Raw genomic sequence first — 21,442 nt, 5'->3', positions numbered from 1 at the left:
CAATGGGGTCACGTGAAGGGAGGAAAGGAGGGAGGGGGGGGGGGGGGGGGGGGCACAGAGGGGGTTGGACTGAGGCAGAGGAGTCTGGGCCTGGCTGTGAATGAATCACCACCTGAGTGGACAACTCTGTCTCCAAGGCAGGGACCCTTCAATAGGTAACTGGGTTGCCCACTGCTAACTCCTAGTTTGCTGCCTTGCAAATAATATTTTGCCACATCGGATCGGAGAAAACCGGAGCATGCCTCCAGAGGCCCTTTCCCCAGGAGCTAGGGCTGGTCTGAGGGCACACCCGGTTCTCACTCTGTCCCATCTCCGCCTGGACTTGCTGTGGGGTGGTGGAAAAGGAGTGTGGAGCCGGGAGGCCCTGGAATTTCCCATCCCTGGACTTCCTGATCCTCAGCTGCCTCCTTTGTTTGTGCTCCTGGAGTTGGGGGGAGGGCAGGGGACGGTCCAGGCCCCCAGGCTCTGTCGGGGACAAACTGCTGAGCAGGGGAGGCTGCTTTGCTTCCTTTCTTTCTTTTTAACACGAGGCCAGGAAGCCAGGAGTTTTCCCAACAGCCCCTTGAGAAGTCTCCATCCTGTTCCCTGTCCCCCTCCTGCCCCACCTTCCTGGGACAGGAACCCAGGCCTGCCTCTGGGGCCTGGGGCAGGAGAGGGAGGGGGGAGGGCTGGCATGGCAGGGGCGCCTACGAAAGAGCGAGCAGTATGGCTTCATCCAGGGAGGCCAGCACTGCGGGAGACCAGCGCTGTGGGCTCTTAGCTGGGGTAGGAGAAGGGACGCCCTGCCAGCTGGCAAGGGTGGCCCAGGCAGCTAATGCCTCTAGCCATTAAGCAGACAGGGGAGCCTTTCCCACTCCAGAGCTCTTCACTGGCAGCTTCCAGAACCAAGCTCTTCCCTTTTGCTTAGCGACCAGGTTGTGGACCCAGGGTGCTCACCTAGGTAGGCTGACTGACCGGAGGTCTCCCTGCGGGGCCACCTGAACATTGGCATTCTTGTGTCTCAACACCATGGTGCAGACACCTAATAGGGTGGGAGAAACGGGCTGATGTTCCCCAGGTACCTGCCACACCAGATGCCCTACAGAATAGGCTCCTTTAATTCAGCTCCATGAGGGAGGCAATACTCCCATCTTGATGATGATAAAATAAGTTCTCCTGCCTTCTGGTAGGGCTTGGACAACTGATTGCACCATGACACTTGTCTGTGCCTCGTTTTCTCAGCGGCAAGGTGGGATGGATACCTCGTAGGATCATACAAGCTGTTAGGAGCAGGGAGGTCCCCAGCCTGCCACAGGACATACAACAGGGACCAGGCACCACACCCAGGTCTGCTGGACCCCCAGCCCAGGCTTTTCCGTGGGTCGCACCGTCTCCTGCTCCCTCAGTGTCTCCTCTTCTCCCTGCATGGGAAGCTCCTCTCCCGGGGGCAGAGAAGTGGCATTCTGCCTGAGGACCGGCAAGGATGGGTACCACGCAGCTTTACGCCTCCTGTGCTCTGTCCTGCCTGGAGCACACCCCCGGGAAGGGAGGCTCCAGCACAGAGCACACGGAGCTGGTTTATATTCTAGGCGGTTCCCTCCTGGCGTGAGTACGCGCGCGCGTTCTTTCTCTCTCTCCCTCTCTCTCTCTCTCTCTCTTTCTCCCCCTCTCCCTCTCCTTCTCCACCTCCCTCCCATCACTCTCCTCCCTCCTCCTCCCTGGGGGTGGGGGCCTGATGGTGGCAGCCTGGAGAAGAAACCGGCTGCCGCTGTGCTCAGCATCGCCCTCTTGGCCGCGCTGGCCATGCCGAAGCCCACAGATGAGGAGAAGCGGAGCTGCAGCCTGGAGACTGAGGAGTTGGGGGGCGGGGGGTGAGGGACGTCCTCCACACCGGCAGAGAGCAAGGGACCAGAACAGAGAGGGAGGCTGCAGACACCCCGGAGCGGCCCACAAATGCAGTCCCTCTTGGCCTGGCCTCTGTTCCCCTAGGCTAGTGCTTCAGTGTGACTCCGCCAGTTGCTATGGAAACAATTAGGCCAGAACAGGAGGGGACAGGCAGCCACCACCAGGGCACGTGCCCCTGGGACTCAGACCCTGACAGGGTAGGGGTGCGGCAGGGAAAGCCCTCCTGGCCTATTTGCAGGGACCAGACACTGCCCTGGCCCAAGGCTGCAGCCACTCAGCCAGGGCCAGGCCCAGTGGGGCGGGGGCCTCTGAGGCATGCGCATTACCATAATAGCTACAACCACCACGATTCCCTCCTCTTGTGCCGGGGTACAGGGATTAACTCTCCAACCTTAGCCCCCTGACGTAGGTCCCATGATTCACTCCACTTCACAGATGAGGAAACTGAGGCTCAGAGAGACGAAGTCACTTGTTTAGGATGCATAGCTGCTGACTGGCAGAGATTCAGACCTACCCAGTGTGGTCTTGGGGGCTCTGCTCTTAAACCAGGAACCCAGCGTTTGTGAGGCATTAACCACACTTGTTCCTGTCGCCCATACTTTAGAAGCTACCCAATGTGCCTGGTGAAGCAGCCATGGCCTAGCAACCCCATGGACAGGAAGGCTTCTGGATTTGGTGAGTCAGCAGAGATCACCAAAGTGAGAAAACCCCAGAACACTTGATACCTAGGCTCCAATTTCTTTGTTGTCATCTACTTTGCTTGAGCTTTGTTGTTGATTTTTCCTTCCCCAGAAATGGGGGGTGCCACTTGAGTACCACCCAAAGTGAACAGCCTGCCCTTCAGTCTGAGTCTGTTCCCATCCTCAGGCAAAACACCCACTGACTTCAGCAACCTTTACAGACCTGATGCCCAGGAGCAGCCTAGAAGCCCTGATAAATCACCCACCTGAGCACCATTTCTCAGGGCAGAGTTACAGTCACACCGGCCACATGTATCGGCCCACCTTGCTGTGCCAAAGCCACCTGCGAACAAATGGGCCCCAGACTTGCCGGAGGCCTCTGGGCGTGCTCAGGGTGAGGGGCTGAGGAGGACTGAAATGGGGGTCCTTGCTGCATCTCAGGGGGCAGGGCAGAGCTGGAGAGCATGGACACTGGCCCAAGGAACCAACTTTGCCTGGTCACAAGTGCTCTGGGCATTTGCATTCGAGGTAATTCCCACAGATTTCCTGGATGTTCACAGCGAGGGAATAAACACTGAGGGAGGACCGACTACTGGTAGGTGTGGGGCTACAGGGTACAGAGGTACCCGTGGTGAGGGGGGTGCTCCTGTCTTCAGAGAGCTCACAGTCATGATGGTGAGACCAGACCCATGAGGACACTGCCCAGAGTGAGGCTTGGGTGGCAAGTATTAAGGTGCTCAGGGACTAGGGCGAGGTGATCATTGCCACCAGGAACCTCAGTGGGAGAAGAGGGTCTTAAAAGGAGGTAGGAATATACCATTGGTTTTTTAAATAAAACCTGACATTTTTTTAAGCTGAAAAAAAACCCCCAAAAAACCCCCAACCAAACCAACAACGAAGTTCTCTAGGCATGGACCCACACTGGCCTCTGGGAATTGAGACAACTGCTGGCCATGCACTTTTCTGTCTGTGCCAGCAAAGGGCAGGCCCTGCTGGTGGGAGGGCCTTTCCCTGCACAACCTCCCCCAAGGCACCAGCATGCCTGCCTTCTCCCCTACCTTTGGGCTCCAGGCCATTGGAATTAAAGTGCATCCTCTTCTGACACTCTGTGCAGCTCATCAGGAATCGAGTCACGGCTTCTCGCGGAAGGAAGGCATAGGTCTCTGCAATCTGGGGGAGAGAGGAGGTTTGCTCATCATATGGACCCAGGGGGAGGTCACTTGATCACCAGGTCACCGAGGTCAGTGCTCAGGTGGCAGGTGGTTGGCCCTTGCCAGGAAGGGAAGGGATTCGAGGAGCAGGTGGCAGGTGCCCTCAATTCTTAGCCATGGAAATGAGTGAGGACTCTTACGGAAAACCATTTGTTCTAAAATTTTGAATAAAGGAGCTTAAAAACTGAGAAAGCAAAACACGTAAACATTATCTAACCTATGTTTTAATAAGTAATACTCCTCTCAGAGCATTTTATTGTTGCTACTGAAAAATTAGCTTATAAGCATTGCTCTACGGGAGGAGGAAAAATTTCCATTCTTAGAGATGGGTAAACGGAGACCCACTTACAAAGCTACTGGCTCCGGGCCTATGAACAGAGCCCAAGGTTCTATAAGCTCTTCCTGCAATAACTCACAGATCAAGAACATTTTTAGAGAGAGCTGTGAAAGTCTGATGCCAAGGGATCAGGTTTTTCAGACTGGGCTGCCAATGACCCCTATGTTCCAGGTGAGGTCACAAGGCCCAGAGAGGTAAACCGACTTGCCCAAGGTCACACAGCTCTTTAGAGGCAGTGCTGGACCAAAAGCCTGTCCTCCATAGTTGCCTCCAGAGGGCCTCCCCTAGCCAGGGAGGAGAAAGCAGGTGTGGGAAGGAAGTTGGAATAGATGGGAGGGAATACAAGAAACAGGCTGGGCAGGGGAGTGGAGAAGTGGGTGCAGTCCCAGAAGCCCAGGCCATCTCCTCTCGCTCTGGGTTTTGGGAAATGGACTGGCCCTGGTTTGGCCGCCTCTTAGGCCCAGGTTCCCTTGGCTGAGGCCGGTAGCTGCCCAGCCGCTGGTGTTCGCACGTTTCCCAGAGCCGGAGCCCTTCCGCTCCTCTCCACTAAGGGGCAGCATCACCCCAGCATTCCTCCCTCCTCGCCGCAGCCCAGCGGGGAAAGTTGGCGGAGGGCTCTGGTCAGCCCTCAGGGGGTGGGGACTGCTCTCCAGGACCGCACCAGGTCTGCTGCTTGGAGGTGCACGAGCACCCTGTCCCATCTCTGTGGCGATCAGGAGGCGGAGTAGGGTAGGGCAGAGCGGATGGGGCTGGGGGGGGGGGGCAGGGTCCCAGCACGGGGGCCAGGCCGTGCCCCCTGCTCAGCTGGCCTGTGGACCTCGGGGGCTACTCCTGCTCGGTGGCCGGCTGCAAACGCAGAGTTAATTTTGGTGACACAATTGTTATTTCTCAGCTGATTTGATGCTCTGCAGAGCAGGCAGTCTCCTTGATGAGTTATCTCCCTTCCAAATTCCCTGTCTGATTGCCTTCCTCTGGAGGTCAGGGACAAGGGCAAACCCCAGCTCTCTGATTGGAGCCAGTGGATGGGAGGGCACGCAGCCCATCCTCCTCCGGTCTCAGGGCTGCGGGATGGGGGCCTTCCTGCCACACACGTGGACATCTTCATTCTCAGCCCCACCTGCCTGGAAGTCTTATGGGTGGCGGGTGGTGTGCACCTCTCAGGCCTTCAGGGTTGGGAGGGGTGGGCCCCACTGAAGGGCTGCCGGCTGCAGGAGTAAACGGGCAAGAGGGAAGGGCACCTGCTGGACAAAGAGGGGGGTGTGGCTGAGTCGGGCAAACAGGTGACCTCCGAGGTGCCGCAACAGAAGGGGTGATATCCCAGGTCAGACCTAGGAGAGGTGAGCTGAGGGCTTGGGGGAGGAGGGTCATAGTCTGCTGAGAAAGGAGGAAAGTTCCAGAGGGACAGCACGATTCACTATACAGAGCTCACCCGCCGCTGGGCAGAGAAATCATTTTCCCAGCGCTCAAGGAGAGCCCTCCCGGCCTGGCTGCACCTGACCCACCGAGGGCTCAGGGTTAGTTCCCAAGGAGGGCCCAGCCCAGGGGCCAGGATGGTAGCCGCAGCTCCCTTGGCCTCGGCAGGGACCCCAGCCGTACGCAAAGCTGGCCAGGGGGCACGGGGCGCACACCTTCTGGACCTGGGTCCCACACGGGGGTGGCTGGGGTGGACCCAAGAAGTATAGGTGAGGAGTCCTTGGAGCCATCTGAGGGCCAGGAGGGAGCCCTGCTCTGGGTGGCTGGAATGTCTGCAGCCTCACTAAGTGCTCCATGGGGAGTCAGGGAGGTGCAGCGTCTAGCCCAGCTCCACGCTGCTGTAGGGGCTGGCATGGAGGAGGGGGCAATGTGTGGCCTTCGGCCTCCTCCGGGCATCTTTTGGTTCACTCTCCTGGCTTGTCCACGTGAGAAATGGGACATCCATTTCTGTTCTACAGCATGGATGCCCAAGGCCACAGGACTCGGGATGAGCTGAAGAGAGGAAGACAATCCTAGCTCATGCTCTAGTCAATAGGGTGGTGGTTTTCAGATAGTTTTAGAGCTCCGGACACAGTTCTGGAAGTAGTCTCTTACGCTGAAGGCCAACGTGTGAAACAGATAGAGATGGAGCTGCTGTGTTTAAGGAGGGGAGCCCAGGACCACTGTCCCCACCCAGCTTCCCTCGGCTGCCTGCTGCTGCCTTGCTTTCAGGGCTTCCTGCCTGGACACTGAGACCCGTAAGTGCATTTGCCTTTTACGTTTTCCCTCATGGTAAAAAGGAGATTTCACTGGCAGGGAGAGCAGAAGCTATTTGCAGAGTCGTTGACTTGTAAGGCCCCATTTCGCTCCCCAGCTCAGGGGCTGACAAGGACAGATGAGGCCAATTGGGGGGATTTGCACCACTTTACAAGATCGTGCCACTGCCCTGCGGTGGATTAGCACGCGGTGGGCCTGGAGCAGCTGCTGACCACATCTGGCCCCACCTCCAGAGTGGTCAGGGCAGCCAGATCCGGACTCCGTAGTTTGATCTAGCTTACCAGCACCCTGGGAGAGAGGAAGGAAGCAAAGAGTTTGCTCCAACCCAGATGGGTGCGGACACCAGAAAAGCCCCCTTGAAAGAGGCCCAGTCCTCTATGTGGGCTCAGAGAACTCTGTAGCACCACTTGGAACCCTCCCCAGACCCTGGCATAGGCAAGTCCCCCTGCGAAGCCTCTGGATCCTCTGGTCACACTGCATCAGAGGCAGCATAAGGCAGGAGCTTCTCTTCCAAAATGGGAATCCCCTGCATTATCCATTTAAATGGCCATCTATCCCTGGCTCATATACCTTCAGTTTCAGAAAGCTCATTACCTGCCCTCTCTGATCTATTGCTGGATAGTGGTAGGTGCTAGAAGCTTCTTTTTCCCACAGAATAATGTGCCTCCTTCAATACCCTTGAACAAGTCTGCCCATCTCCCTTCCAGCCCCCTGCTTCCTGCAGGCACCCCAGGCCTATAAGAATCTGGAAGGTCTCCGGTGCCCTAGAGATGGCAAGTAAGTCCCAGGATTCAGGTTTGGCAAAACACACAGAGACAGGTCCAAAAAACCCTCAGCCGGGGGCCTGATGTAAACCCCACTGTGCCAGGCTGTGCCTCTCTGCAGTCGTCAGCACAGAGTTTCCTTGGGGGCTCTTTCCCTGGCATGGATGGGACTGAAGAGCTATGCTTGGGTTGAGGAAAATGGGAGCAGATGAAAAGCAGGGGGACAAAAGCATCCAGGCACCACCCCCACCCCCCAAAAAGGAAAGGGTGGCAAGAGAAGGGTGACAGATGGGGAAGAGGAGGGGGAAGGGAGAGGAGGCACACGGTGGGGAGGGAGGTGCAGCAGCCCCCTTGGCCTTCACACCCGCTGCAGGAGGGCCCTGGCCTGCTCCACTCAGCCTTGGCCCTGCTGCTGAAATTCCAGCTCTGTGCACAGCCCAGCTGGCCCACTGCCAGTCATGTGCCAGCTCCAGGCTGGGCAGCGGGAAGTGGGGCACGCGGCGGGCATATGGACGGGAAGCCAGGAAGTGCAGAGCAAAGGGCTGGACACAGGGCCCAGGGACACAGAGGCTGGCGGAACCAGCCCAGCCCAGCCCTCTCTACAGCATGGAGGCCGCAGACCCAGCCTTCGTAAATACCCAGGGAGTGCCTGTGGGTGAGGCTTGGTGCTAGACACGAAGGGGACCAGGGAAGTCACATGGTCTGGCTGGCCCAAGCCCATTTACCTTGACCACAACAAGTCTTGGGGCTTACTAGCTGCACACGGGGGGTTTGTGGAGAGGCAGGATGTGTACCGGTCAGGGCACAGGCTCTGGGTCCAGCTGCCTGCCTCCAAGCATCAGAGGGGTGACCTCAAGGCAGGTTATGTGTCCCTCTAAGCCTCATTTTCCTCATCTGTAAAATGGAGGTAACATTAACATATACATATATCTGTGTGTGTGTGTGTGTGTGTATACACACATATATATACATAACCTCCATCACATATGTATGTATACATACACACTCTTTGTACGAGTGAAGGCTCAGAGAGCTGGTGCACAGGAAACTGCTGAGTGCAGAGCCTGGCACACGCAAACTGCCCAGCACTGACAAATTTAATGCTTAGAAAATGTGTTGGGTCTCAGTAATACCAAGGGGCCCACAAAGGCCCTGGCTTGGCTGTCCCTCCCTTCATCTATGACCCTCTGGTGGGAACACCCTCAGAACTCAGGCCGTATAGGAAAATTATAGACTTATACAGGCTACCTCCACAGCAGTCCAAGGCTATTTATATGAAGAATTTGGGGTAGGGGTGGAGTTCACAGCTGCCTTGGGTGGGGAAGTCCAGTTACAGAGGGGCAGGTAAGAAGCCAGAGAGAAAGTTGACACACAGGGGGCATGAGAACACCAGCTGTCTGTCACATAAGTGCTGTGTGACCGTAGATCAACTCTTTGGGTCTTGGTTTCCTTAACTGCAAAATGGGACCATAGTGCCTCCATCACAAAATTGCTCTGAGGCTTGAATGAACGTATAGTGTTTGGCTTTACTGGTTTAGTGGTGGGTCTTGGGTTCAGAGCTGTGCATGATCCGTGGCAATGACAGTCAACAGGGGGACGGGACCAGAAGGCAGGCAGGCTCCTCCTTCTCTAGCCACTGTCTCCCACACCTCCCCATGTGTGACGTTTCCTAGCCCTAGATCACCATCTCTGCTCCCTTCTGCCTACCCAAGCTTAGAATGCCAGCTTATGCACCATCTTCTCCATGAAGCCCTCACTGGCTTAGCAATAATATGAACGTAAGGGTTCTGGAGGTGCCTTTGCTGAATGCCCTCAGGGTTCTTGTTCCCTCAAAGGTAGGGACCAGGTCCTCAGACTTCCCCTGGGGAACTTGTTGTACTGACTTCACAGGGTGGTGGAGGACCGGACGAACTCACACAGGAAGCATTTAGGGCAGGCCTAGCACACAGTAAATGCCATGGAAGCATTTGCTCTTTCGATTATTATTATCTAGGCACCCCTACCCCCACAGTCCCAGAACAGGCTGCAAGGGGCTGGGGTGGGAGGTGGGGAGGGGAATGAGTGAAGCAGAAACCAGGAAGAGGGCTTTGCTCCTGCCCTCGTCCCTCTCCTTCCCTCCCTCGCTCCCTTCAACCTGCCTCTCCTTTGTGCTCAGACCACAGAACCCGCCCCCTCGCCCCCCTTGAGCCATCTCTGGCTGCCATGCCCTTGCCCTGTGCCCCCCTGGGTCCCCACAGGCCGTTTCATCATGCCTCAGCTCCCTGCCCCGCCCCCGCCCAACATGTGCGGAGCCCATGGCCTCCTGCCAAGGCCTGGGGCTGCCCACAGAGGCCCAGAGACAGAAATCTCACCGCTCGGTAGGTTTTCTTCTGCCCAGCGTGCTTGGGGGCTTTGCCTGGCTCCGCTGAGCTCTCCACATGCATCGAGTAGATGATGTCAAAGAAATCTTCCACCACAGCGACCCGCTTCAGAGAGATGCCCTCCGGCTCCGACAGGCCATCTGCCCCCTGCGACAGGGTGGACAAGCTGTGTTAGTGTCAGGGATGATGGCAGGGTGAGAGCTGGGCCCTGAGGCCTGGCAACGGGTCGGGGGCAGGGACGGCGCTGCTCCCTGACCCGCAAGGCCTCCAGAGGTAGGTCTGGAGGGTTGGGGGTGGAAGGAGCCTGCCGAAAGAGCCCTAGAGACAGGGGCACCAGAGTCAGGGCGGCTGCTGCTACCAAATCTACCAGAAACAATGGGAAGAGAACGACAACAACGAAAATACAAATTAAAAAACCAAGAGGCTCCATGTTCACAATTTCAGACAGATTGTGCCAGACTCAGGCGGGGAGCTCTCGAATCACATGCTGTGCCAAGACCATCCTGGAAGTCTCTGGGGAGGGGGGGGGGTGCTAAATAGATGCAGCCCCATCAGGAGCTCGCCAATTAGCAGTAACCTTTCACTGTGGTCCCGGGCTGGGGTCCCAGGGGAATGGCTCGGATCACCTGGGTGACTCCTGCCTCCACCCTGGCCTTTCTGAAAAGCTTTTCACCGCTGCCGGCCCTCCCCACTCCAGCAGCTGAGCGCCGGCAGCAGACCCAGGCTCTTTGTGTGTGGAGATACAGAGAATAACAGACACAAGGCCACGTGGAGGTGGCGGGGCCTCATGAGCAAGGTGGCCGTGGGCCCCTGAGCCTCTTACAAGGCTGGCAGGGGTGCTGTCAGCTGGTCCTGAAAAGGTGTGCCAGGATTGAGAAGGGGGTCCTGCTGCTGGGCAGACACCTGCTGTCTCCCACCAGCAGGGATGGGAGGGAACCAGGAAACTGCAGGGCATGAGGCTGGGGGGGGTGGTGTGTGGCCGGGTCCATAAGGGAACAGACTGCAGAGTGAGGTCTTTATTCATAGGGCACAGGATACACACATGCTCGGGGACACCCGGCTCTTAGCCATCATCTCCCTATGGGGAGACCTGGAGAGCTCTGGGGAGCTTCACAGATTAAGAGCAACCAGGTGTGTGTGTGTGTGTGTGTGTGTGTGTGTGTGTGTGTGTGTGTAGGGGGAAGATGGGGGAAAAGGAGATAGGAGAGTCTCTAAAACTGTCCAAAACACAAATCTCCCAGAGAATTCTTTCCTAAAGGATCTTGCTCACGGCTCAAGAACATCAGCTCTATGAGGATGTGCACTTCATCTCTTGGCTCTTGCCTGTCTCCCTAGCACCTAGAACAATGCCGGACACATACTAGGCTCAGTAAATAACCGAACGCCTGACTGACTATAAGCAGCAGCCAGGCAGGGTAGTTGAGACATACGCTTCCTCAGTTTGCGGCCCATCATCGAAGTGGCTGTGTGACCCTCAGCCGTTATTTTGCTTCTCTAATCCTCAGCTCCTTTATCTAGAAAAGGGGGATAACAGAAGCACCTTTCCTATGAGCTACAGAGAGGAAGAACTGAGATGCGTGTGGAACACTTAGCAGCAAGCCCAGCCCATAGGAACTGCTACACAAATACTATAATTAAGAAGGGCTTTGTCGTTTCCTTAGCTAGTTTCCATAGCTAGTTTCCCCTAGCTATGATAGGGCTGAACATTGTGACAAGCCTGGGAGGTTGTTGGGGTCAGGACCTGCCTGTGGTATGGTGCCTGGTAAGTGGCAGAGCTGGTTTAAGACCTCGGTCTTTGCAGTCCAAGGAAAACAGAGGCGGTGCTAAATGGGACACTTGCTCACAGAACATTCTGGCCACAGACGGGGCTTGGTTTTGTCCAGCAACTTTCCCAATATGCCATGATGGGCAAATAGGGCTGTCTCTTTCCCAGTGGCCCACTTGAGAGCAGATGGGTATCTGCAGTGGAGGGTGCCAAATCCTACAGCCAGTGGGCAGCATCCGTGGGTGGTGACCCTGGGTGGTGACCCTATTGGCCCTGTACAGCTCCTCTTGCCAATGGCTTCCTTCCTAGTCAGGATCCATTTCAATGGGGACTTCTCAGATAGCATGCATCTGGTGTGTGGTGTGGTGTGTGTGTGTGTGTGTGTGTGTGTGTGTGTGTGTGTAGGAGGAGCTGCCTGCTGGCCCTGCTTCCTTGCTGTGAGATTGTGGGCAAACTCTTCAGCCTCCCTGAGCTTCACTTATGAGCTGAGCTGTAAAATTCCATGACTCTTCTTTTCTTAAACTCTCTCAGGAGTTACCGTTACCTCTTTCCTGGGGGTATCTGAAGTCCCCTCTGACGTCCTGGGCCATCTGTAAACGGGGCTCATCAGTGACAAACTTGATCATTAGCTGACTTGTAACTACCCAGCATTTTGGGGATCTTCAAATACTGCTGTGACAGAGTTGGATGAGACAAATATTATGACAGTCCAGTAATAATATCCTTCTAACCAGAGGTTCATGTTGGCAAAAACTAACAAAAGGATCATAAGAATAAAAATATAACTGGGTTTCTATTTCTTGAGCTGGGTGGTAGTTTTACAGGTGTGTTCGGTTTGTAAAGAGCCATTAATCTAAACTTTACAATCTGTGTACTTTTCTATATGTCTGCTAAGCTTTAATAGAAAAAAGTATATTAAAAAAAGTATAATGAGGTGGGTAGTTCCACAACATTTTGATAATCTGAATCTAGAGGCATAATGAGGGGCTTAGCTGCTTAAAAGTGAATAGACCTCTCTGCTTGTAAAACCATTTCAAGCAAGAATGTAGCACCTCTGGAAAATGGAGATAAAATTTGGTGGGAAGGAATGTAGAAAGAAAATAATCTGATGAAAGACAGTATTTCAGGTAAGTGAAATGGAAAGTGTCCCCTAACCAGCTTGGTGACCTTGGGCAGGTTCCTTCTTGACCTTTTTTTTTCTTTTTTTTTTTAATTTTAAGTAATCTCTACACCCAATGTGGGGCTTGAACTCACAACCCTGAGATCAAGAGTTGCATGCTCCACCAACTGAGCCAGTCAGGCACCCCACTTCTTGACCTCCTGAAACTCAGTTTCCTCACCTGTAAAATGGGCCTAGAAAGTCCTTGTTGGCTGTTCCAAAGATTCGGCTAAGAGTGTATGTCAGGCATCTGGCACATATAGGCTTGTAAATGTTCATCTCTTCCCTCTGGACCCACTGAATTTGGACATTTTGTGTTTAGGAATTTGCTCTTATGTCCTGTCCCTCTGATCCATTCAGGTTACAGCACGGGTCCCCCAAGGCAATACCCACCATCAGAGGAGATGCATAGTCCTATGCAATTCCTAAGTAACATGCTAAGGCTGTCACACAAACTTAAAATAAATTTTCTGAAAGTCAAGGTGTAACTAACCAACCCAGATTAAACAGCAAACCTCACTGCCCAGTGCCTGGCCCATCTCTGTCCCAGCCTTTCACCCCCATTCTAAGGCAGACACGAGTACCCAACAGCTTTGTACCTGGTCCAATGTGACTACAAAATTGCCCCAAAGAAACTCTTCAGGGATCATTTTCAGTAGCTCCCGCTTTAAAAATCTATTGTGATCTCCCCTGATGTTCAAACCTGGGTCCTATAACTGGTCTCTCTCAACTGCAGAGATGTACACGGGAAAGGAAAGGGCTTGTAAGCAACCCAAATTCAAACCACACAAGGTCTGCAGAGCCCCACCTTGAACTGTCCTCTGGTGAGCTGTGGCCACCTGGACACCATGTGTGCTACACCCTAAGGGAAGAACACCAGGATATCTGTCTGTCCTTCAAGGAGAACCCTGGGAAGAGAACAAAGGGATCCCATGGCAGTCACGTGCGAGACATCTCTGCCATGCCCTGCATCCATAGAGGTAATAACCTTCATGCTAAGTGCTGCAGGAGAGCCATGCCTTCCTTAGCTGAGAATCCAGACACAGTGCTATAAGGCAAGAGCTGGTAATTAAAGGAGCAGAAAGCACCTTCCCCATAGCCGTGGGATGCCCCTGCCAACCACTTCTGCTTTGTACCCAAATTAGCTTAATCTGATCCATGGCCCTAAGCAAGCTGGGCCTTGGCTTGACAAAGCTCACTTCATTTACAGGCTGAATGAAGAGGGGGCCCAGAGCCTCCTGACTCACCCCGGCTTCCTGGGACCGCCAGCCAGGAGTGATGGAATGGAACCCTGAAGCACCTCAAGGGAAAAGCCATGAGAAATACACGGTCAGTTGCGCAGGACCAACCTCTGGGGCCTTCCTGCTTGGGGAAGAGTATTGCCATGGCAACACACTACATCCTTTCGAACCAGCCAACTCCAAAACAGCCAGTCAGACCCAGGCCAACAAAAACAGGCATGGCAATAGTTTTAAAGATTTCACAGAGCTACGACCTTTCTTGGACATCACCATCTTCCTTTAAAGCAGTCCATGTGGATTCTAAACTAAAGGCCAGGTTGCGAATTATGGAGGAAATCACCAAACGTCTGCTTATATACTGCTCGTGTTTCAAGAATATTTACAGCAGTGGCCCCAAAGGGTGGTCCCTAGACTGTTTGAGTTCGCATCACCTGGGGACTTGATAGAAATGCAAATTATCCGGCCCCACCTCAGACCCACCAAATCTCACTTTCTGGGGGTTTTAACAAGGCTTCCCGGATGATTCTGACGCACAACAGATTTTGAGGATTGCTGATTAGAATGCCTCCATGATTCGGACAGGGAGGTAACGAGTAAAGAAACTGATATTGGCTCATTCAATATATGCTTGCTCTGTGCTTCTAGGCCTAATATTATTTTCTTCTCCTTCACTGAAGGCCAGTTTGCCTGATGGTGAGAACAAAAGAATCTTCCTGGGCAACGCTGGTATAAATTCAAAACACCTGTCCAGAGACTTCATGCAAATTATGAGTAGAAAGGGCAGGAGTGCCCGGCGTCCTGACATCAGATTTTTAAGTCCTCCCTGGCAAAAGTAATTAACACTTCAGTGGGTCACCCCTTGACAGGTCTTTTCTGGCTTCCTCAGTTTCCTCAACTGATCTGAATGCTCAGGACCAGGAGGATTGTGACACCAGGACTGCACACCTACCCGGAAGAGACGAGCATATCTTGCCAGGCCATTAGGTCCCTGGCCAGGGTGGCCTCCCTCAGGTGAGCTGCCGAATCTGCCTGAGCCTTGCCTGTCTTCCCACCAAGCCAATTAAACAGACCCCCGTCCAACGGCTGATGGATTTCAGGCCTGTCATCTCCACTGGAACTTCGAAGTCACTCGCTGGTAATAAGTCGCACACCCATCGAGATGGGCTCCCTGTTTCCGGTCATGAGGGTGCTGGCTAGTGCATCACTACAATAAGAGCAGCGTGTGCCTCCCAGCAATGAGGAGGCCATGGCTGAGGGGATGTGGCTAAATAGCACCGACATGTCTCAACTGGGTTCCTACAGCAGAGGAAGAAACCACATAGAAAGTCCTTAGGATGTGGCCTTCTGGTGCATTTCAGGGCCGGCTCTTGACAAAGCATACAAATCAACAAGATCGCCATCAGAGGAGAAAGTCAGTCAGCAGAAGAACCCACCCCCGGGGGGAGACACCTCTGGCTACCACTTATGTGGGACTCTAGGACTTCAGGGGGTTGATTGCACAGGCAAATGTGAGGATGCTGTGCTGTCCTATCTCGGCCAGCCGGCTAAGTGGCTGCCATTACAGCCAAAGTTCCTGCAAATATCAGCTGCATGCTACTTTCAACTTCTGGAACTGGGGCTGTTCCTCCTGTCCCCCAAACCATACTTTAATAAATTCAGGAAGGGCTGAGGTTTTGCAAGTGGGGGTAGCAGTTTGAGGACGGGGTGGGGGGGTTCCTACAAAGTCTCCTTCCGGCTCCTGGCAAGGCCGAAAGAAGACCCGACAGGGAGGAGTCAGCCTCCTGCAAAGGGTTCTCAGAGGCAAAGGAAAGAGGTGGACGGGAAATTTATAAGCCACCCTAAACTGAGAGACTGAAAAGAAGAAAACTGGAATGAAGACCCGCACCCAGAGAGCCAGAAATTTTCTCAACAGAACCCCCACGAGAAGCCAGTCATCGTTAGTAAAGCTAGGCATTCAGGTGATGGAGGGGACGGCATTGCCTAAATGGAACAAGGACGGCATTTGAATATCTCTCAGTTATAAATACTACCTACTGTGGGCTGGAAACCAAAACCAAAACCAAACAAAACACCAACCCTCTAAAACAAAGATGCACCAGAATTTTAGGACCCACAGTTGCAATGAGCTCTGGAGGCCTGGATGGTGAGGGAGGAGACCACACCCCTGATAAATAAATAAATACGTAAACAAGGCGCTGAGGACTCAGTGTAGCACCTGCCTCCTCTCCACCCCTTTGCACAATTTCCAACTGCTAGTGCGGGCCGCCACGGCGGCGCACCTGCCATCTGGAACAGGCCTCACATATTTCCAAGACCTCCTTTCTGCTTCGCTGAACCTCCATCTTCTTTCAAATCACGCCGGGGACCAAAATGCACACCCCAGGCCACAGAAAGGTGCCTGGGATCAGCCCCCCGAACGACAGCGCTACCTTTGAGGGATGCCATATCCTTCAAGCAGTTCTGAATATTTCTTTTTCTTTTCTTTTTCCTTTCCTTTTTTTTTTTTTAATTTTTTTGGTTAGCTCTGGGATGTCTGGAAAGGATGAGGGAGAAAGGGTGGGAAGGGAAAAGAGTCAAAGGGTCCCCCTTTTGGCAGGAAGGGGCAATGACCCCAGGTTAAGGGATGGAGGGAAAGAGCAGCCAAGGGCACTGTGGGGCAGGAGGAGGGGAATGGGGGTGGGGGTCCGGGCCTGACTCCGGGATTCTGGGCTGGGGGTGCCCTTGAGGCCCCAGTGCCCTAGGGGTGAGGTCACAGGCCTGAAGACAATCCAGCCCTGACCCTGGCCAAAGGATGGCCTGCCTGGGCCTCAGTTTCCTCCTGTGTCGAGGTGATACAATGTGACAGGACGGCTGTTGGAACGCGAGTGGCGCACAAATAGCGCCTACCCTGGGCGAGACCCCCATAAATGACCGCTGTCGCGACCACTCCGAAAGGGTGCGTTCCAGGACTCTGGGGACCCGCCTCCCTCGGGCGCCGAGGCCAAGGACCGGGAATGGGGTCGCTGAGGGGGGGCTTCTAGGCGGAAGGGGGCGGCTCTGAGCCAAGCAGGCCCTGCGGGCGGGTCCCTCCGGGGCCGCGGCGGGCGGCCTGGCGCGCTAACGAGCGGAGGCCCCAGGTGCGGGCCCCACCCTGCGCTGGGGTTGGGGGTAAGGGGGAGCTCGAGGGGGAGGGGAGGGCCCGCGCGCTAATGACTGTTGACAGCGCGCGCAGGGGCCGGCCAGGCCGCGCGCGCCACTGACAGCTGCTCGGGCGGGGGGGCGGGGCGCAGGGCGGGGGTGAGGCCGCTCTCGCTTCCCCCCACGGCGCACGCGCGTGCGCCTCGGCGGGGAGGGGCGGGGAGAAGCGGGGAGGGGCGGGGAGGTGCGCGCGCGCCGGGCCCGGGTTCGGAGGGCCTGCTGGAGCGGCTCGCGCGGGCTCCTCGCGGGCAGGCAGGTAATGAGAGTAACCATGGCAACCCACCAGAGGAAGTGTATTCTGCAGGAGACGTTAATCCCCTCTCCCCGGAGCTGGGACAGCCTGACTTTCCATTCTCACACAGTAATTAGATACCAGCTGTCAGTGCAGGGGGGACGGCTCCGCGGCTGCAGCCCGGCTGGGGGGGGGGGGCCCCAAAGGGGGGGGGGGGGGGGACGCGGGGAGGAGGGCGTTAAAGACACAGGGACGCTTTCGGGCTGTGGGCCAGGGTGACGCGCCTCCCCCCCGTCGCCAGCCTCCAGGCGCGCGTCCGCTCACCTGGAGACCCCGCCCGCGCGGGGCCCCGCCCACTCCACACGCACCTGCTGCGCGCCCGCGCGCCCGCCAGCCCGCCCTCGCGTTCCCCCCTCTCCCAGCCCCGCCTCCCCACTCCCAGCGCACCTGCCCTGCGCCCGCTCCCTCCCCCGCGCCCCCGCCAACCATCCCCGGGACGCTGCCCACCTGTCCTTTGTGCGGGCTGGTACCATTCGATCTGGCCAGCTCTCCTTCAGGGAGCGCCCGCTATGTGCCAGGCGCTGTGCCAAGCCTGATCTGTGTAATCCTCACAGACCCTGTGCGGTAGGAGCCTGTGCTGTTCCCCGCCCAAGGCGCAGCGGGGTGTGGCCATTTCCCCGGGGTCACGCAGAATTGAACCCCCATCCCGATGCCCATTTAACCACCAAGCTACAGCGCCTCCCCATCGCCTCCACATCCGTTATAGCTTTCGGGGGCCTCCCAACAGCTCAAGGAGACAAAACAGTCACACTGGTAGCTGGCATCGTGGTGCACTTAATGTGTGCCAGATATTCACTGCCTCATTTCACTTTCCCAGCAGCTCTGGGAGGTTTATTACCCTCATCTCAGAGGTGAGGAAACTGAGGCACAGAAAGCTGAGGCGACTGGCATGCCCACGGTCAGGATGAACAGAGTGGTGGAGCTGGGATTCAAACCCAGGCAGTCGGACGCCAGGATCCATGCTCCCAGCTACTGGGCACTATTAACTGCACCCCCAGGTTCCTGGTGGCTGGAATGCAACCCAGGTCTTTCACTGTTCAGCCCACCCACATCCCACATCAGTGAGGAGCTGTCTCTTACATAGCCATACCTGAGAAATCTAAGAAGTTCCTAGGCCTAAAGCTACTGCCACATCCCTAGTTTCTACCAGGCCTCCCAGGAGCCGTTGCTGTCGCCGTAGGTAGACACTGGGAAATCATTCTAGGCCAGCCTCTCCGTTTCCCAGGTAGGAAAACCAAGACCACCAAGGCTGAAGTCTAGCCCGAGGAGGAGACATCCTGGTGGAGACTTTGGGGGGAGTTCAGTCCCCAAAGGCCCAGCTGTACCTCCTGCCTCCTACCCCACAATCAGGTCTGTGGTGGGCACATCAAGGAGGGGCAGGAAGTGCTGAGAAGCAGAGCAGGCTCCTGTCCCCAGTGGCAGCCGGTGTCTGGGGCTGGAGGAGGCTATCTGATCCCTTCCCCACTGCCCCGGCCATGACCTCCTCCCTCCCTCCATCTCTCCCTCCTCCCTGAAGGCCAGAGTAGCCAGCACCCTGGGCTGCAGCTGAGAACCCTGTGTTCCCCAACCTGGCCCGCATTCCTGGGGGAGGAGGGGTTGGGGGAGGCTGGGCCAAGGGCGTTAGGGACAGGGGTACCCCTGAGGCCGCCCCACCCTATGCAGGCCAAGGCAGGGCTGCCTCCAACCTCACCGTTTCCTGCCTCCGCTCTCCCCATCTCTCAGTAGCGGAGCTGCCTAAATTTGGCTCCAGGAGGGAATGGGGGAGGCGGCAGCAGGCGGGTGCTGTCAGAGGCCAGGGCGCAGCTCCCTGTCTAGCCGGCTGGCATTTTTGCTGTCTGGAGGAGGGCAAGGGGGGGGGGGGCAGCAGCTCTCTCTGGGAAAGGGAGATGTTCGTACCTCCTGACATGCACTGAGTAATGTGCAAACGACATACAAACTGAGCTTCAAATCAGCATCCTAGCCAGGGAACAGCTTGGGTGCTGCTTTTGGGATGAGAACAGAAGGACCAGTGGCCCACTCCCTAGGGGCTCCAGTTGGGGCTGAGTGGAGGGGTACAAGAGTGTCCAGGGCTGGGAGTTGGGAGATTCAGTTTCTCACCAGGTATAGCTTTGGGGCTTCAGCGACTGGACCCTCTGCGTCCCAGCCTGAGGGCAGAGCTGTGGCTTTCTGTGCCTGCTCTGGCATAGTGCTTGGCACACCCTGTCACACGGTTAAGCACATGAGTTCTGCATCCACTTTGTGCAGGTTTGAACCCTGGCTCTCCACTGGTGAATTCCTCAACCGTGTACCCAGATGAATAGGGAGTGAGATTGTGCATCCCTTTTAGTACAGCCACTTCCCTTCCCGGAAAGTTGGGCATAGGGGCATGGCCTAAAGGAACATGGGCTTTGGAATCAGACCTAGATTCCAGGTGTGGTTCAGCCAGCAAGGCTCTGTGGGTCTCACTCCCCTTATCCGAGAAGTGGGTTCAGGATCTCAAGGTCAGTTGGGATGTTCCTGGGGGGGCCTGGCACACAGTAGGCAGGCGCCCCAGAAGTCTTCCCACTGGCCTCAAGTCATGGCTCTCTGCATTCATCCAACTAATTTCTCTGTCCTGTCCCCATCTCCCCTCTCCTCTTTGCCCTCTATCCTGGTTTTCCTCTTTTCTCTAGATAGTTATAAATTTCTCGCAGTCTCTCTCCTCCCGTTCTCCTCACTTGTCTTAGTCACCTCAGACACGTCACTGCCTCTTAGAGTCTCAGTCTGCACATCTGCTAAATGGGGTTCATGGGAGGTGGATGATGAGCTCTGTCTGGAATCTGGGGTGCAACGGGCACTTGACAGGTGGCAACTCTTCTTTACGAGGCCTCCCCTCCCCATGTGTCATCCCAAATGACCAGGAGGGGTGGGCTGTGCCCTCAGCTCTATCGGGTACAGGGCGTTGGGGCCCTGCTTCTCAGTAACTCTGTTTAACCCCAGATAAGTGCTCTCCTGCCCCTCGGCCGGGGCTGATATGAGCTGAATCCAGCTTCCTGCCACCCAAAAGCCACTTCCTGCCAAACTTGAGCTGATACCAGAAGAACTTGTTTTCTGTGCACAGAGCAGTCCTTGGTGGGGCAGCCATCCGCCTGCCCGCCCCGGGTGTGAACATTTTTTCCATTTGCCTGTCTGCCTGGTGGGGATGGGCTGGGGAGGATGAGGACTCTGCCCTCTTCACCTCTGAACCCTAAACCTGCCCGTCCTGCCCCGCCCCACAGTAGCCGCCTATCCTGCCAGCCATCCCCGGAAGGGTGCCAAGTGCCCCTTTGGACCCAGACAGACATGTGTAGGCACATGTGATACGCAGGCTGACACAGCCACACACACACCCAGTCACTTTGACAGAGTCCCCACAGCCATGGGCATTTGGGGAAGGGCTCCAGGAGACATGTGTGTGACACCGTCAGACATAGACTCGCACCTGGGCACCGGAGAGAATTCCACACAGCTATACCCAGTCTCAGAGCCACTCACACACATGCACACAGATAGGAATCTCCCATGGAGCTCCCCACACTTGCCCAGCACCCCGCTTCCAGGTGTGGTCATTGATTCAACAAATACTCTTTAAGGATCTGCTCTGTTCCAGGCCTTGGGTAACCCATAGTAAGAATTATTGAAATGGTAACAGATAATTAGGTGACCTGTGGTGCTGCCTCAGTTGCCTTATCTGTGCAAGAAGGAAAAGAGCCCTACCCCACAGGGCTGTTGGGAGGGTTACTGAGCTAACGCATGCCACAGCCCTGGGCTATTGCCCCAAGTGACCAGGAGGAGTGGGGCTGTACCCTCAGACATAGCGCCATCTACGTTAGGCTATCTTGGTTAGCCTGGAGCATCCTGTACCCAGCACCATGCTGAGATCCCGCGTACGTTACCTCCTGAGTCCTGGCCCCAGCCCCGGTGGCTAAGGTCATTGTCCCCGTTTTCACAGATGAGGAAACTGAGGCTCAGGGGAGAGGCCCAGAGTCCTCAGGGTGCCCCCACTCACCCTGTCCCCTGCCACACTCTCACTTTGCTGCTCCAGCCTGCCCCACTACCCACCCACATGCCCACCCCCACCCCCACACACTGTTGCCTCTGCCTGGAATGCCCTTGCCACGGGTCTTGGCATGACCAGCTCCTTCTGAACTGCCTACTTACACAGCAACTCCCAAAAGCCCACGTCAGCCCCTGTTTGCTTCCCTCAGAACACTTATCATTTGTGAAACAGTAACCCGCCCCCCCCACTGGACATTAAGGGCCAAGAGCAAGGACCATTTTGTCCTGTCCTCTGGCACACGGTAGGTGCCCCCAACTTCAGAACTAAATGAATAATCCAAGTAGCC

At 55.7% G+C, this 21,442-nt stretch overlaps 1 protein-coding gene across 3 annotated transcripts in view; it reads right to left on the bottom strand.

Annotated features, from left to right (window-relative positions):
* Positions 1 to 17,696, bottom strand: part of NOL4L (nucleolar protein 4 like) — an 85,298-nt gene extending 67,602 nt beyond the window's left edge. Inside the window, exons 1-3 of one of the 3 annotated variants that reach the window (XM_049650024.1) lie at positions 17,547 to 17,696; positions 9,457 to 9,612; positions 3,623 to 3,734 (exon numbers count right to left, since the gene is read on the bottom strand). In XM_049650024.1, the coding sequence (XP_049505981.1) occupies positions 3,623 to 3,734; positions 9,457 to 9,528 (184 nt within the window). In that variant the 5' untranslated portion in view covers positions 9,529 to 9,612; positions 17,547 to 17,696. Of the gene's footprint in view, positions 1 to 3,622; positions 3,735 to 9,456; positions 9,613 to 11,774; positions 12,414 to 16,059; positions 16,780 to 17,546 lie in introns of those variants that run through there. The other 2 variants (XM_049650023.1, XM_049650022.1) reach the window with 2 other exon arrangements.
* Between the last annotated feature and the right edge of the window lie 3,746 nt (positions 17,697 to 21,442).

This window comes from Panthera uncia, assembly GCF_023721935.1.
Source record: "Panthera uncia isolate 11264 chromosome A3 unlocalized genomic scaffold, Puncia_PCG_1.0 HiC_scaffold_11, whole genome shotgun sequence".
NCBI lineage: Eukaryota > Metazoa > Chordata > Mammalia > Carnivora > Felidae > Panthera > Panthera uncia.
Note: the sequence above shows the minus strand (reverse complement) of the source record. Positions and strands in the feature narration are given on the sequence as shown.